Source organism: Neolamprologus brichardi, chromosome 8 (assembly GCF_056152115.1).
Source record: "Neolamprologus brichardi isolate AB-2024 chromosome 8, ASM5615211v1, whole genome shotgun sequence".
Lineage (NCBI taxonomy): Eukaryota > Metazoa > Chordata > Actinopteri > Cichliformes > Cichlidae > Neolamprologus > Neolamprologus brichardi.
The window spans coordinates 23,597,886-23,615,585 of NC_142111.1; the positions used below are offsets into that span (position 1 = coordinate 23,597,886).

A 17,700-nucleotide genomic window follows, 5' to 3' on the forward strand; every position below is an offset into this window, starting at 1 on the left:
TCATTAGGAACAGGCCTTGAGGAGCCATCTCTGTAAATGAGAAACCTGAGAAGCTGCTGAGTCGTCAACTGCAGCTTCATTTCTTTCTAACTACCCTCGTGTGAAATGTGTTTCTGAGCGCCCAACTGAGAGTCTCAGTCTGATTAACAACTGAAGTCTTCACCCAAAAAGATCAGGTCTGTTTACTGCCCACCAACCTTTTTTAAAATGTGTTATTTGGTTTTCTTTTACTGCTTTAAGACATTTTTCTGTTTCATTTTATTTTCTAATCTACTTTTTTCATGTATACCTCTTTTCTTTTAAACATATTGTATTTATGTTTGTATTTACTTTTGTTTCAGTTAAACAAATAGATTATAGTCTATATCGCCTTTCCTATTTATTTTTTAATTATTTATTCAAAAAGGGCTAGAAATTATCCAAATAAAATACTTAAAAAATGTAATTCAACCCTTTTTTAAACAAAAACAATAATTTTATTTTCTTTTTAAAAATATTTTTATGTACACATTTTATTTTATTTTGAACAGGATTCCTGCAGTTTGCCTCTCGTCTTGTGTGTCATTTGTTTCTAATTCTAATACAATTTATTTAGAATTTTCCTATTTTTAATTCCTCATTTGACAGGTTAGAATATTTTTTGCCAGTATGAAAAAAACTAACTTTTTATGGTCATATTCACTTCTGTTGTTGTTGTTTTTTTTGTTTATCGTTGTTCATTACAGAAATTTACTATTTTCTAAATATTCAGTTTGTAAACAAACCCAACAATGCACGTTGCTACAGCAGCGATAATCCCATTCTCTTCTAAATAATCCTTGACAATGCACTGCATGCATCTTTTGGTGTTTTTAAGTGGATTTGTCACATTAAAGAGATGATAGATGCTTTAGGCTGCAGCAGTGGGCCTCTCTGCATCCACCCAGCAAGGTAATATGGCAATTCCACTTGTTACCTCACCAGGCGGCACCCATGCAAAAGTTCAGCCTGAAAATAGAAAATGGCTGTGTGCCGAACCCCCCCGAGACCACGCTATGAGTAACCAACAGTACATAACAGCAGTTAACCCCATGCAGGAGCCGGAGAGAGAAAGAGAAGCAGAGACGGAGCCAATGAGCATGTAGCCTGTTGCCTGGTAACTGCTGGCCTGCCTGAATCCGTCTCCACACAGAGACAAAGTGGAGAGATGGAGAGAGAGAGGTGGAGGGGGGTGGATGAGTGGAGGAGAAAGATAGAGGAGTGACAGAGACGGAGGGGGGAGAAAAGACAAAGCTGATCGTTCTCAGATGGCAGAACATTTAACATGAGTGAGAAAGGAGGTGAGAAGGAAGATGAAAGGGAAAACGGGAGACAAAGGATAGGGCTGAGGGCAGAGATGAAAGGAAAGAAACACAACAGAAGGTAAAAAGATGACAAGAAGAGGAATTCTGGCGAAGAATGGAAAATTTAAGGAAACAAAGAAAATGTATGAAAGCAAATATAGTAATAACAGTGAAGGAAAAAGAAGTCCAGGAGAGGAGGTGAGGAACAGAGAGGGTAAGAAAAAAAGGAAATACAGCCGTACTGTATTTAAGAAGGAAAATACAACAGAGGTCAGCAAAGGAAGGACAAAAGAAGGGCAACATGAAAGATGAATGAACGGAAAGAACAAAAGACCGAGATGAAGAGATGACAAGAAACGGAACAGGAAAACTGAAGAAAGGAAAATAAATAAAAAACTATAACAAAGGGAAAAAAGTCTAAAAGGAGGAGGAGTCAGAGGTAAAGGGAAGACGTGAAATTAGAAAGAGAAGGAAGGAAAAGGAAAGAGATCTGCTGTGTTTCACTGACTATGAGTCACTGTACCAAAACACTCCAAACACAGTCAAGTGAAAAAGGACAATAATTCATAAAAAACACTTATAGGCGGCAAAGCATTTCCTCATTCACACAGGCTTTAAATTACCTGTGCAAAACCCCCAGACAAAGTCTTATTTTGAAAGGATGGGACTGATCATAAATGAGTTTTTGTAGCCTCTTCATTCTTTTCTACTTTGACAGACAGACGTTGACAGACATAAACACATGCAGTCCTTTCTGCAGCGCCCCCGGTGGGTGGATGTCTGCATTTACAGCTTGTTTACATTTTTTTTTAAAATAAAAAAATTAAGTGGTAGGTATTCCCCACTCCAGATGGGACAAATACATGAAATGAGTTGGAGATAAAACTACTTTTTGCATTTAATAAAAGTGTATTATACTCCCCAATTCAAATTCAAGGCCTTTAAAAGGTTTTATTCCACTACCAAAAACTCTTCGCTTCGAGAAGCTTTTTTTTAAGTGTATAAAAGGAAAAAGTGGGAGGAGACAAAGGCTTTCTCAGGTTCTGAGCCTAAACTGTTAGAGTAAACAAGACGCCTGGAATTACAGACATATTTCATTCAGTATCGCAGCTTCAGGTGTATGCAGGTGAGCGGTGACGGCTACAATAATAAGACACGATGATTAGAGCCAGAGAGGAAATAGGAGAGCTGAGATTAACAGAATAAAAGGAATAATAGAGCAGGAAGGTCTCATCTCCTCACTTCATGTACAGCATGCTTCATTCTCCCGGCTCATTATATCCTACTATCCTGCCATTCTTTTCTATCCCGGGATCCACTTCTCCCCGTATCTCCGACTTGTTGCGTCTCCCTTTCACAGCACAATGCCCACCGCCTCTCCCTCTGCTCTCCATCCACCCCCGCTACTGAATGAGGAACCATGTGTATACGTCTGTGTTGTATCTGTGAGCGAGCGAGTGAAGAACATGTGGGTGCATCCAACTGCACCGCTGAGAGTGGCCATGTGCACGTCTCTCTCTGCGGGGGTGTGAAATAACATCCATTGCAAAAGAAAAGAAAAAAACAGAATAGAGCACAAACACACACCTGTGATGGGACGCTAGATTTCACATGATCGCAGCGAGTGGTTTGTTTTAGAGTGTGACTATCACGCGCAGAGAAGGGTTTTATTTTAAAATAAGGGAGTAAATTAGTAAATCGATACTGGAACAAGCTAAATATAGAAAAGAGCTGCAAACACACAAATCAGCCTGTATAAGAACAAACAGGAACAAGGTTCTGCCCCCAGGGCTCGATCATTACGCTGCGAGCTCAGTAAGCAGCTTTAAAAGGTGTCGCTGTAGCTCAGGAGGTCGTCTGCTTATCGGAAGGTTGGTAGTTCGATACCTGGCTGCTCCGGTCTGCGTGCCAAAGTATCCTTGGGAAAGATACTAAACCCAAGTTGCTCTCTGATGCATCCACCCGAGAGTGAATGTTAGAAAGCACTAATCCTAATTCAGACACGCCCGTGGCTCATGAGCTAGTTTTATCCTAAAATGTGTTAGTACAGAAATTCCAAATCTTTCCAGGGATGGCAGGTTGGGAAACTTTGATGTTATTTATGTTATTTTTATTTGTGTTGTTGCAGGTCCAGCCACAAACTCTCCACAAAAGATGGTCTGATTGTGAAGCTAGTGATGGTGTGCTTTAAGCCTGCATTCTTTCTAATGGCCAGCAGGGGGCTCTCAGCTTTGTCAATCAGTGACCTCAGGAAACACTTTCCTGATGAGTTTATGATATTAGTCGCTATTTTTAAGAATTAGCAAGTAAAACATGCTTTTGATGTTGCTCCTTGTCACACCTGGTTTAAAAAATGCTGACCATGTTTATATGAAAAGGTCATTTCATGCCCGTCTTATGCAGTTGTGGTCACAAGTCCATGATTATGAATGTCATGGTAGTTTTGGGCTTTTAATGATTTCTTGGAGTGCTTGTATGGCAGAGTTTAAAAAAACAAGAACTGGGTGCACGAGTTTGAATTCATTTTTGATTTTGTCTAATCTACACAGGCTCAAATATATACGTGGAGGCCCAGTAACATGTGGCTAAATGTCCCTTAGCAACAGCATTCATGTCCATTATGAGTGGATGATTGATAGGTCTGTGCAGGAGCACAGAGATTCACAGATGGTGCAGAGGGAGATTGCTGCAAACTTTTAGAAAAGATCCATGAATATTACGTTTCTTGCTTCGCTTTCTTCTGTTTGCATTCAAGGGTTAAAGAGGCAATTTTTCTTTTATATTTGAGCAGCGACACTTTTATCATTTAGGACAAGACTGCAGCGACTTCAGCTCACCTTAAGTATAATGCTTGAGTTCACAGAAATGTAAATAAGCACACAGCCACACAGACCTTAACATCTGCAACACATCTGTTTGGCCCTAATATGTGATGTAAACAGAGCATACTGATTAGAATGAGGGTAATGTCTCAGTGAAAGTAAATGTGATTCTATCCAGCTTGCTGATTATGCTAATGCAACAGCTAGTATTCCTGTGCAGACATGTGGCTTTTTCTTCATTTTCATTTGTTGTGAAGGCTTCTCCTCTTCCTGCCTTTGAGGAAGAGTTGTTAAATATCTATTAGACCCAAGTTCAACATGAACAACTCAGCTGCATTTATGACCGCAGAGCAATGCAGACACACCAGCTTACAATGACATGGATTCATAAATTAAAATTTGGTTAATTTTAAGTTTAACCGCAGCTTGAAGGCTACCAATCAATGAGCCAGGCTCCGAGACAAATTCCCAAATATTAAGGCGGATGAGTCTTGTCCATAAGTGTCAGAGTTCCAAAGCAGATTCCATTGCAGAGATCTCCGTCGGCTAAAGCATTAAAAATGAACAACAGACTTCTGTGGGCTGAATCTCTTCATCTGTAACCGGTTTTGTTTGGAGGTGGATTCTCCTTCGCTCTGTGGTGTTTACGTGTCTAAAAATGACATCTCTTCTATCCCAGCGAGGCCTCCTGTGCGGTGGCAGTGTTTAAATAGCTGTCTATATGTCAGCGGAGATGTTTGAACTGGATTGCCTGCCTCTCTGCGGATCTCCTCCGCAATCTGCTCCTCTGACCACTTTTGTTCGGCTGCTTCGGGAGCGCTGCAGCTGCTATTTTTGGAAAGGTAGTGGGAGGCTGTGGTCGCACCTTTGTACAGGATGCAGGTAAAGAGACGTTGAAATGGAGCTGCCTTGTTCTCGTTCTCTTTTGAATTTTTTTTCTTTTGCTTTTCATGCATCCAAAATGCAACATGTTCACGAGCATACATGTGATTTCTGCCTATACATACACTAATGTGTGCATTTTATCTGCCTGTCACTGTGTGTGTTTGCTGCCGAGAGAATGCAGGGAGGAAAGAGCATCGTGGTAGCTATGGAGTCGTATCCATGGTGCCGTAACTATGGCAACAAAGCTTGGAAAGCTGGCGACTTAATTGGCATCTCTGAGGCGCCGTGGAGCTGTGATCCAGAATAGCAACCCTTGACACACTAATGTTTCCTTCACATGCCAAACAACACTAGCGTCATCACTGAGGATGCAAACAAGCTGATCAATATCCCGTATTGTTTCCTGCCCTCCAGTCTGTGTGTGAGAATTAAAAGCACAGAATGTATGGAAGACTCAAACTACCAAAATCAAAATTGGAAAAGCCAATAAATAAAGAATTTAAAAAAACAAAAGAAGTTGTTAATTCCTTTTAAAAACATGGAACAAATTCATATTAATTTTGTGTTTTAAATTAGATTTTTTTCCACATTTGTTTTTATCATTTCAATTTTATTAATACAAATATTTTTGTAACTTTCTAAATGTAATTATTTTCTCTCTTTCCATTACTTTCTTCAAATTTATTTATCTATGAATTTCCTTTTTCTTTTTTTATTTTGAGGCCTTGTATGGGGGCCCAGTATGGGGGCCTAAAGCTGCCAATATGAAAAAATAAACAAGTACATAAATTATTATTTGTAAACAAAATAAGAAAAGAAATGAAGATGTGAGTTAAAAATAAGACTCTATTTATTCATTAGTATTTAGCTTAAAGATAAATGACTTACTAAAAAAATAACAGGCCATTACATGTATCAGAAACAATAAACAAAACAAATTATACATAATAATATTATTATTGATTTATATTGATTTATATTTTTGTATTAAAATATAAGCTAAAAGGATATCTTTAAAAATAGTTTAAATAAATAAACTAATGTTCAATTTATTCTATCAACACAATAATAAAGTTAATAATAAGGTCATTTGTTTTTAAAAAATGATTAATTTTTATATTATTTATTATTTTATTATTCTTTCATGCATTTATATCTGCACAGAAGACATCACTGACAGCTTAGCTCCCCATTTGAGGCAACCAATAAATAAATAGGTAATTATAAAAAAAATTGTACATCAGTAAATTTAATCATATCAATTCCAAATATACTAAAATACTGAATGATTTATTAACCAATTTATATATTTCTTTATTTTTTTAAAAATTGGGTACATTTGGTCCTCCACAGATGATGAATTAAAAACAGCTTAAGATAATAATATTTACATTAGGTCAATTTAAAAAGACTTACAATGTCCACTGCAGCTTCTGGTTCTTGATTGAGTTGTAGAGAGCCTGTAGAGGAAACAAGAAAATCACATTTAGGAAAAATATTAGCAGTGTACAGGTGGACAATTGATCAGATAATGCAGCGCGCGGGTAAAACACAGAGGCAGGTTTATTGTGGTTTTCTGTGAAAACTGCGCAAGCAAGCTGGCTTTATTCAATAAGCTGTAGTCAGAGAAATTGCATCCCTTTTCATGCTGCTCAAACTTCCCTTTGCATGAGCTTTACTCATTTTCTTAGCCACACAATCCATCGACCATCCAATCAGTCAGCCACCATCACCACTGCATCAGTAACAAAGCCATTATTCACCAAGCACCCAGGCCTTTCAATGAACGGACGGGCAAATCAATCAGCCAATAAATAATTTAGACAAATGCATCGACCCACATGGAGGAAAATTAAGTTACAGTCTGGGAGCAAAAAGCATAACAAAGACATTAGATCACCGCAACTAACCAGGCCTTCAGTATTTGTAATGTGATGAGTGGAATTTGTCTTTTTACTGGAAAGAGTTTGTACCAAACTCAACATAATGAAGCTTGTTGGGAAAGAGGAGCATAGGCGATGCGAACAAATAAAATCCAATAAACCCAAATAAATTATAAGCACATATTTCAAATGTTTACTGGTTACAATTTTTCTTTTTTTATTGTTGTAAAAAACAAAATTCTTGACTGAATAATTTTATTTACTCACATAATAAGTGACACGCAAACTCTTTCTACACAAACAGGAGTCGAGCACAGGTACAGGTATTTTAACTGTAATGACATCATCACATCAAGTAACCAACTATCAATGGGCCAAAATGACTCATTTGTAGGATTTACGCACCTGTAACACCTCATACAAGTATGGCATCAATGTAACTAATTTATATCCACTAAGTGTTCATCATGATACATCATTATGCATAATGAAGGTGCCTAGCAACCATCTAACAATGAGCTAAAATCACAGACAAACAGTACCCTAGCAGGGACTCACACCTCTGATTTGCACTGGGGATGTGTCATGGGTTTGAAATGTGGTCATGTTTATTTTTCATCCTGCTCCCTCTACCCTGTTATCAGTTTTACTTCCTGTCTCTGCTTTTATCTTTTATTGTCACTCCTTTTTTCAATTAGTCCGTGTAAATACACAACCTGTGTAGCTCCTCCCATTTACCAGACAGTCTTTATTCATAGTTCCTTCAGGAAGACTTTCATTAGCTTACTTATTATTTTAATGGGCTCCTAAAATAATTGCAGGAACTTTAAGCCTAACAGGTCTTATTTAATCCATTTTAGGTATCTAGTGAATGTATGTGAGTACGCGTTAAAATAGAGAAATGTTATTAAAGCTTGGTGTTACTCAAAAAAGGCTTCTAGGTTTTCTCAAATTTGTCAGATCTCTGACGCCCGTGCTAACTGTTTACCTGAAAACTTCTGTTTCTTCCTGATTAAATCTTTGGGTTTAGGATTTTACATTTAGGTCCTTTTCCTTCCTGATAAATGTGATAAATCAAAGCAAAAATTCTAGAGAAAAAAATCCAGAGAAGTGTTTTGTATCCGTTTGCTTGCTGATTCCTCACATCCTTTGCACCATTTATCATTTTAGGTCATTACTTCCTCTCACAGCAAACACAGTCTTTTACTTTTATTATCATCATGATCAGCACAAGATAAAAACAAAAAACAGAGGCAAAGATGGGTTTTAATGAGGGATCCGGTCAGCTGCTGCTTCTCTGATCTGAGAGTCGGCACATTTGGCTTTAGTTTCCTCAAAATCTGTAGTGACAGTCAGGACCTTTAGACACTTCTCCTTCAGCTCCCCACACACCTCAATGACATCGGCCTCGGCCTGCTGAATGTGACACATAGCAGCTTCGTTTCACAGCCGGGCTGCTGCAGAGGAGCGGGGTCAGAGGAGGCAGCAGGAGGCCATCGGGCTGTAGCGTTTAAGGCCGCGAGTGCAGCTGAAAGACAGATGTGGCGGCTGAGGTGATGGCGAGGACACTTACGGGCAGTTCATCTCTGAATTCCTCATGGATCAATGCCACGCGTCTTCTTAAGAAACCTCAAACTAAAACCAGTTTCATTACACATATCAAGCCGCTGGTTGTCACTCGCGTTTTAGACTTTCAACCTAAACCGACTTAATGATGGTGTTTGATTCAGTGATCTAATCAGATTCATTCGCAGCTTTGAAACTGGGCCTAATCACAAATACTTCCAGAGCGCCATGAATATTGATGACCGCCCAGAGGAGACCGTTACAGATTTAGGTCTGTTTTGCTCCCGCTACTGTAAAACTCTCGAGTTATGTTTCAAACTTAACTGCGCTCATGCATTTTAATAGTCACGACAGACAGGGAAGATCTTCCCGGGATGCCCGAGTAGGAGACAAACTGCTACGGTGGCACAAATCCGACCAACATCAAATATTAACAGTGAATTTGTAAGCAGTAAAAGTGCAGTGATGTGACTGCAGACGTTTACGTGTACAACTGAGGAAAACTGCTTGTTTTCAAAAGATTCAAAATGCTGAGAACAAAGGGACATGCATGTGTCATTCCCATGGTTACAAAATACTAAAAATTAGAGGTTTCAATCACTCAGCAGAGAGTTTTGTTGGTTTTGTTCTTAGCCAGTAAGAGAGCCAGGTTTGGACTTTCTTATTAAAAAGTAAAATGATTCTCAAAGATCTGGATCAGAGGTATTTCATATCAATATTTCACTTCTCATGAGCTTTTAAAACTTATTCAGTAACATATAAGGCTGTTATCTACCCTCTCATTTGGTTCTGAATAAGTCTAGTATGGTGAAAAGGAGATTTTAAAGTATTTTTCATTATAATATCCCAAGATTTCTCATTTAGGGTCACGCTTGTGGAACTTTTAGTGAGTAAATCTGAAGAAATCTCAAAAATAGCCCGGAGCTTCAAGTATGCGTAATATTCTACATTTGCCTCCACTTCAGCATAGCTCTGATTTGCATGCTGCGTGTGCAGAAACTGTGTCACAGCTGAGTCTATTTGGTGAGTTATTTCTGAAGAATATGTTTTATTTGTATTTCCCCTGATTGTAAATCCTGAGGGATCGACGGTATTGAGAGTCGTTGAGTCTGAAGGCTCACTCAGACAAAGATGGATGCTCGTCACCTTCACCTACTGGCTCCATCAACGTCACCAAGTGGCAACAGATGAGAGCCATTAGCCTTGAGTGGTGGCGTTAAGCGGCACGCTGTACTGAGCCGTGCTATACGTGCTGTCGGGTCTGGCAGAAATCCAGCCGCCTTCCTCAAACGCTCTGCACTCCACATGTATGCAAGCAGCACAGGTGGTGAATCAAACAGTAAACACAAGCTCTCTCAGATATAGGGGTACAAGAAAAGGCCGTTTCTGTCCCTACAGGTGCAATCTGCATAAATATACACACTCTGTGGGTAATTGCCAGACCTTCTCAGGGCAAAAAAAGGACACACACATATTTCTTACCATTTCAAGTACATATTTGAACACTTTGCTTTAGATTTAAAGGTGCAATATCAGGAGGCGACGTATAGAAATAGGCATAAAATCATTGATATCTATTTGGATAACTTTTAGTACAGTTTGAGCTGTTTGTACGACTAAAAAAAGTGGTATGCAACTAAAAGTTTATGAATGAATAAGAACAAAAATATATCTAAAAATAATAATAGGCATCCCTGGGCCAAATGCAGTCCATCCTTTAATCCATCCATTAAGGTACAAACCACAAGGGTACGAGTAAGTACACCAGTCAAGGGTGCAATGGGAGTATCTTAGAGGCTATAGCCAAGTTTTACCCCTTCAGATATACAATTAGCTCGGCTTTTATCAGTTTTCATAAACTGGATTTTTTCATCCAGCTCATATATCATGAGAAAAACAAAGAAATACATTCCTGGGTACCCACGTGCCCAAGTTTGGACATCAAGGTGCAAAACTGTCATCGAAAGTTCAGGATTTCTGTGAGTTCCAAACAATCTGTGTACAGTTAAATAAGCTGCTGTGCTCTAAATGTACAATCAGCAAGGCTGCTAAGAAAAACTAGCCAGTGTTCGTCTATCGGCCCTGATTGGGCTTCCTTTCATCGACTTTCTGAGAAAATTAGACTTCATTTTGGATCGTTATTAACCCCAGTTAGAGTAAATAATTTCTGAGAACAGTTTAATAGAACAAAAGTTATATATTCTAATTGTCTGAACTGACGGTTAGGATTGAGGTCTTAGACCATCAAGTATAGTTACATACGAAGCCCTACACACCCAAGCTCTTGTTTATATAATATACCTGCTGAGACCTTATTCCAGCAACCTCTCTAACAGCTGATTGGGGCCCTTTAAATGTTTCATTTTCTTACTTTAAATCGAGCTTTTGCAGCTGCAGAATTAATCAGATTTATTTTATAGGTTAACTGTAACGACTCCCACTTTCAGACCATTTCTTCTGCTTAAACATGTGTGTGCATGTACTCTGCTAAATCTGCTATGTTTGAAAAACAAATAAAGTTATTACCGATATTTGCTGAGAGTGTACAGTGCAGGTTTAGGCTGTAAACAGATGTGTGGCTTTGAATGGCACTGAGCACTTGTGACATGAGCATGAAACGGAAAAACGATTCATCTCTTTTGTGCTGCAGAATAGATCATTTTAAATGAACAGCATGGTTTTAAGTACCTTCCTCCTCTTCCTGGCCTGTGGGTGGTTCTGTCCGTCCTGAGCTTTGCCCAACAGGTCCGGGAATACCAGGGGTTTGAGTGAACGCGAGCGCGGGGTTCTGGGATACCGGAACGGATCCATCATCCGGAAGTCCCTGCCGTATCGCACGGTGCAAAGAGAGCGTGAGCGCAGGCGCCCCGCCGAGTGCAAGCTGTTGACACCAATCATGGTGACGGATTACACAGAAGTGTCTGAAGATCAGTGGAAACCAACCCAGATGATTCAATTCTTATTTTTAAGTCTTGCAGAAACCACGCTTCTTAAAAAAAAAAAAGAGTAAAAAAGTTGATCCGAGTGTGAAATGAGGTGCTGGATGGAGTCCAGTAGACGCCGCGAGTGCCAACAGACAGCTGGGAGCGAATTCAGCTATTACAGATAGCAGCCGGCGATCAGCAGAGGCCGCGGAGGGAGGCAACACATCATCAAGCTGCTGTCAAGTGAGTCAACAGCATCGGCAGACCGTGCTCTCAGCAGGCATCAAGCCCCAACGCTCTCATCCCTGGATGTCTTGATCAACACTTGCCAGGCCCACCTGATGCTGAATTATTGATAAGACAGCCATGTATTATACATCCTGTGAGGAGGAAACCAGGCTCCCTGATGCAGGTGAGGAGCAGTCACAACTTTTACCTCGATTGTCTTTTAAAGATTGAAGGGAAAGCTGCACCATGAACATAAAGTGCCTCTCTCTGCAGCACACAAGACAGTGGCAGCAGGTTACAGGCATGAATCCTTAAACATGCACTCAAAAAACAAACAAAAAAACACACACACACAAAAGAAACCAAAGCTGACACTCTCACAGATGGCTGAGGTGAGAACGGACAGCCAGCGTGAAACAGATGGGCGCAAAATGTGGGAAATGTGGAGGTAGAAAACACACGAGGAGCTCTTTCTGCTCACGGGAACGCAAACACACTACAACAGAGGGAGACGGAGAGGGATGCGAGGGAGGGAGAGGGGGGGACGGCCGCCCTCGGACTTCAGAGCAGGGATTCCAAAGAGAGCCCTCGATTTCGTCACAAGTCCGGAGAAGCGATACAAACAGAATAAAATTCAGAATTCAGAATCGAAGAAACGCAGCGGGGAGAAGACGCCGCGGTCCTGTTGCTCCCGCTGTAAAATGGATACCGTCGGTTTAACAGTCACAGTGCCGACTCTCAGGTTTTCTCTCACTTCTTCCTCCTGCTCTGTCCACGAGTAGAGGTCCGCTGTCATCCTTTACTCCTTCATCCCCCCCCTCCCCTCCAACTCTGCCGTCTGCGATCCACTTCTCTCAGTCAGTATTTTCTTTCACACTCTCTTCGCGCTGATTTTAGCCTCTTCCCACCGCACATTCGGCGGGTGTGGGTGTCTGAGTGGAAAAAAACGCAGCTCTCCTGCTGCTGATGTCTTTCATGCCCTCCTTATCTTTCTTTGTTGAGTCCCGATTTTAGTTCTTTTCATCCAATGCTTTCCTTCTTCCCTTCTCCCCGCTGCTGCTGCCGCTGCTGCCACTGCCGCTGGAGGAGGTGGAGGAGGAGGAGGAGAGGAGAGGAAGGCTGGCTGCCTGAATCGCAGAGCGAAAAAGACACTGATAGGGACAGTGCTCTCTCTCTCTGCCTCTCCCTCGCTCTTGCTTCATCAATGCGTACCTCCCTCCCTCCTTCTCTCAGTCATCACCAGCAAATCACAGTCTTCCTGCTGCCTCTTCCATGCGTACACGCTTGCAGGCGAGGTCATACACAAAGACACCTTTTTAAAAATATGTTTGGTCTGGCAATTAGTATGCAGTGGTGGTAAGGTGAGAGAAAAGAGGAACAGGTGCACAAAACAGTGAAGAGTTAAGAAAAATAATTATTCGGCTCCGCGTCCTTAAAACCAGCATTAATAACAGGGGATTCGAGCATCACGACCTCTGCCTTTGAAAGCTGCCCAATCCACAAAGCACCAGCCCTCCTCAGCTCCTCCTACAGGAGCTGCGCCCACAGGAAAATCAGTTAAGGCTCTGCCACCATGCGCTCCAACGAGCCTGGCTCCCGGTGTCTTGGTATGCACCAGGCTTCTTGAATCCTTGTTCACAAGTGTTCCCTTGAATCCTGGGAACACTTGTGAACGCCCTCCACAACATTAAGCTTGTGATTCATGGATTCTGAGGAGCTGGGCACTCAAGTAGTAGTACTACTACCTTTCCTCTCCAAAAAGAGCCAATGGAGGTTCAACATCTGAACGTGACGTCTCCTGCATGCCTCCTAGATAAGGTGCCGGTCTTAGATCAGGAGTGGGGGAACACTCGGCCTTAAGAGCCGGTGTGCTGCAGGTTTTAGATATAACCCTAGGTGAGCACACCTCAATCAAATGATTAGTTCATTACCAGGCCTCTGGAGAGCTCATTTAGCCATTTAAATCAGCTGTGTTGGATCAAGGACACATCTAAAACCTGCAGGACACCAGCCCTTGAGGCCTGGAGTTCCCCCACCCCTGTCCTAAATGGAGGAGACCCAGGGTATGCCGACGGTATGCCTCGGAAGATTATGTCTTGGCTTCAGTGTCGGAGAAGAGCATCAGCATAGCAAAAAAGCAGGAAACTGATGGATGGATAGAAATACTTCTTTATGTCTATCCATGAACATCAAGAACCCCATCAGACTTTCTCTGATATATAAATAATAAGAGTTACTCAAACTTTATCATGGCCAAAGTTCCAATAATGAGGTCAGTGTATGTATAAACAATCCCTGCAAATCAGGTACGTTCTCATATATATATCAGATATTAAGCCATCATCGTGTTGCCTAGCAACCACCTATCGATGAGCTAAATGGGCTCATTTTTTAACATTTATGCACCTGCAGCACTATACCTGCTATACCTTCCTTGGATGCAGTGTTCCTCACTTCACCCGTCAGTGGTCGTAATGTTATTCCTGATGCTGGTTCAGCATTTCGAAGTCACTGTCACAGTTAACTGCCAAACGTCCCTGCTTTCAGGAAAACTAACCTCAGCTAACATAAAAAATTTAAAGCAACCAAACATAACCTTTGCAGTAACCCCCAAAAGTGCCACATCAGGAGGCGAGTGACAACTACAAGTGATCTCCGAAGGCCTAAGAAAGACAAACATAAACCGTACTGTTTTTAGGCCAAGTGAAAGTAGAAAAGAAAAAGGAGGTGACACAGAAAACTGAGGATCTGACTAAAACCTTTGCTTAAAAGACAAATTAATTAAGCGCTTCCTAAAGACAGATTTGTCAACTGAAGTACGCACTTCAAACAGGGAACAGGGAAGCAAAGGGGAAGACGACACTGACATTAGCATAAGGAAACTAAGCACAAATATAACCATATGTTACAATTTATCATTCAACCTAAATCCATCCCTGACCTTACTCAGTCAAGGGCACAGAGCGGGCTAGCAGGTAGAATACTGGGTCAGTAATTACCTTTTTACAGGTTGTCATCTGGCTTACATATGGGTCTGATCTGCTAGATTTATTGTGGCGATTGCAGCCTGATTCAGGTAACTAAGCAGCCAAAACAGTTGGGATTGAGGGCGTCCACTGTTGGAGTGAGGTTTTACAAAAACAACAGTCGAGATATGGAAGCAGAATGGGTGAAAGAATGAGTCCCATGCCTGGGAAGAGGGATGTGGAGTCAGATTGGGATGATCCCCATTCATGGGGATTACAGAAACCCCGACAAATGGGTGCAAAATCTCTGGTATGGAGACAAATGCTTGCCAGCATAGAAAGTAAACCCAAGAATTGCACCTGATAAAATAAATGAGTTGCCATTGGTTTGGTAATATTAGACGTTGTACAAATATCCATCTGTTTTCTTCTGCTTATCCAATTGAGGGTCACGGGGGGCGGGGCTTATTCTAGCTCCGATAGGGTGAGAGGTGGTATGCCCTGGACTGGTTGCTTTCCTGTCGCAGGGTCAACAAAGACAGACAGACAACCACTTGCACCCAGATAGACACTTATGAGAATTTAAAATCAGCAGTTAACCTAAGCCCACTATCTGCATGTCTTTGGATTACCGGAGAAAGCCAGAGTACTCGGAGAGAACCCACCCAAACATGGAGAGAACATGAAAACTTGCACAGACTCCAGACAAACTCCTGGACAAACCCATGCGCCATGCTGCCCAGATTGTAAATAAACAGGAAAAATGAGCTTCCTGTAAAGAATGGCTGAGCTCACAGTTAGGATAAGGAGCTCAGAGAATCAGAGGGATACAGATGAGCTGGTTCAAAAATCTCCTGGACGCTCAATTGGAAGGAGACCCTGAGAACTGGAAGTGCTGCTGGGCAGAAGGACGACTGGAATATCTGCTTAGTGTGCTGCCACTGTGACTTCACATAAACCAAAGATAATCGATGGATGAATGCATGAATGGATGGCTGATTTGCTGGGTTGAACGTACCCTAGGACTAGATTTTTTAGGCAGTGGTCACAGCCCTAATCTATCTGTGTTTTAGATTATTGCTGAGTTTGAGAAGACTGGAGCATCTGGCACAACAGATTAGCACCACTGTGCTTCACATCGCAACAGTCAGGTATACAAACTTAGGTTCTGATGGACAGGTTTGTTAGACAGCTTGCATTCGTCGCCAGAAAGACAGGTAAGAAAATATTGGATGACACGGTTGAGTTTGTTGTTTTAAATACTTAATGTGCTGTGTCCTCCTCATGCTCTCTGTTAAATTTAAAATTTTACAATAAAACTCTTACTTTTGCTGTGGTTGTTTCTCTTCTTATACCAAGCATGAACAAAGATGGACACAAATAAAAAAAGACTGTTCCTCTCTCATGACCAGCATCTGTCTTTTGACATCAGGGTGGACATTTTGGTGAGCTGAGATGTGAGTGGTGTCCCTCGGGCGCCTGCAGCTCGATCAGGAGGAAGAGGAATGGTAGGAGCTCCGGGGGAGCAGAGCTAACCTTTGCCTGCAGAATGCAAGCACCCTGCATCAAAACAACAGCCTGCTGCAGGAGGAGGTAAAAGCTTCTATATTTTCTCTTTGCAGACCTCCTGACTATTATCCATCCTTTCTGCTGTATATGGTTGGGAGCAACTTGAGAAAACCATCAACCTTGAATTACTCCAGTGATGGCGGGTCTTGTCAGGTGACTTTACGCTAAAGAAGAAGGGAACGCCTGCTTACCGAAAGCAAACCAAACTGTGTAAACATCTAAACAAATGTGGTATTTTTAGTTACCTTATCCCCTCCTCACAGTTTCTCCTGCCTGCTGTCAGTCTCTCTCTCCTTCTCTCCTCCTCTCACTCAATATTTCACATCCTGTCTAAATCTCTCCTTCTGTCCCTCACGGAGAGTCCAGACAGCTCAGGGAGAGGGGGAGCGCTTCCTCAGCCACATGCCTCCTCTGACCTAAGCAGCTGTCTCTTCTTTACACTCTGCCTTTCTTTTTTCCCACTTCATCTTTCTCTACCCCTTTTCCCTCAGCAGCGCTACATTTCAAAGTTATTTTTGGAGTAAAAACTGTGAGAGATTTGTACCGATCAGTGTCTCTTTGCTGTCGAATGTGAGGCTGAGTGTGGCAGGTGTTGGTAAAAGGAACATTCGTTTATCCCGGACGTTACGAGCTTGAAAACATTGTCTTGTTTTTCTTGATTTTCCAGGGAGGGTCGACAAATATCCGTAAGATTACAAGAGATCTATTCAGCTCATTTCCAGTGATATATTTTTATTTTTGGACCCGACAAGCTGTGTTCACTCATATCCTTTTAAGCCAGCTGTCTCCTGATTGGCTGCCCCTCACAAACAGAAGAACAGCAGGTGGGGTGGGGCTTCTGAGATCCAATAAACTGTGCAAAGCTAAGTGTTTGTAGCCCGAGCTTTTGCCTCACATGGACTACTTGCACACCCGCAGACCTCAGTGGAAGCTGAATTTGGATATGAGCCATAACAGAAGTATGTATATGACAGATAAATAAGCTCAGCAGAGCCAGTTAAACATACAGAACCTGTCCAGTAGTGGATTTTTGTTCAGTTTCCAAAACCAAATATCAGAAAGGGAAAATGATTGCATGCACAATTTACCATGAAGATGCTGCTTAACTCCACTGTCTGCTGAGCTGTGATGCTATTCTGCTGCACAAACTATGTGACAGCAGCATTTCTAATCAAATTACCCCGCATCCTTTTTCTGCACAATGCTGCTCACTGGAAGCTGTTGTCTTCGCTCTTCTGTCTAAAGCCTGTGCTGAAAGTGGAACAAGGGTTCCCTCCTCGTGAAATCAGCTGCAAAATCAACTAAATGAATTAATTTAGATTTTAAGCGATCTGGGGGCTGCAAATGTTCTGCCCGAACAATAATGCCTGCTTGGCCTGACATGAGTGTGATGGTATCATGGAGTATACGTTTAAGTTGTACTTTGCTGTTTATCTCAGCTGATACACTCTTGCAAAAGAGGGTTATTTTTAACATCAAGAGTCGCTGTTTCCTGCTTAAATAAAGGTGAAAAATGTAATTAATCTTAATTAATG

The 17,700-nt window shown here is 41.5% G+C and overlaps 1 protein-coding gene across 2 annotated transcripts in view; it reads right to left on the reverse strand.

Annotated features, from left to right (window-relative positions):
* LOC102780603 (uncharacterized) overlaps window positions 1-17,700 on the reverse strand; it is a 107,946-nt gene that overhangs the window by 22,774 nt on the left and 67,472 nt on the right. For both annotated transcript variants that reach the window (XM_087844895.1, XM_087844894.1), the window contains exon 11: window positions 6,446-6,489. In XM_087844895.1, coding sequence (XP_087701021.1) covers window positions 6,446-6,489 — 44 coding nt within the window. The remainder of the gene's footprint in view (window positions 1-6,445; window positions 6,490-17,700) is intronic.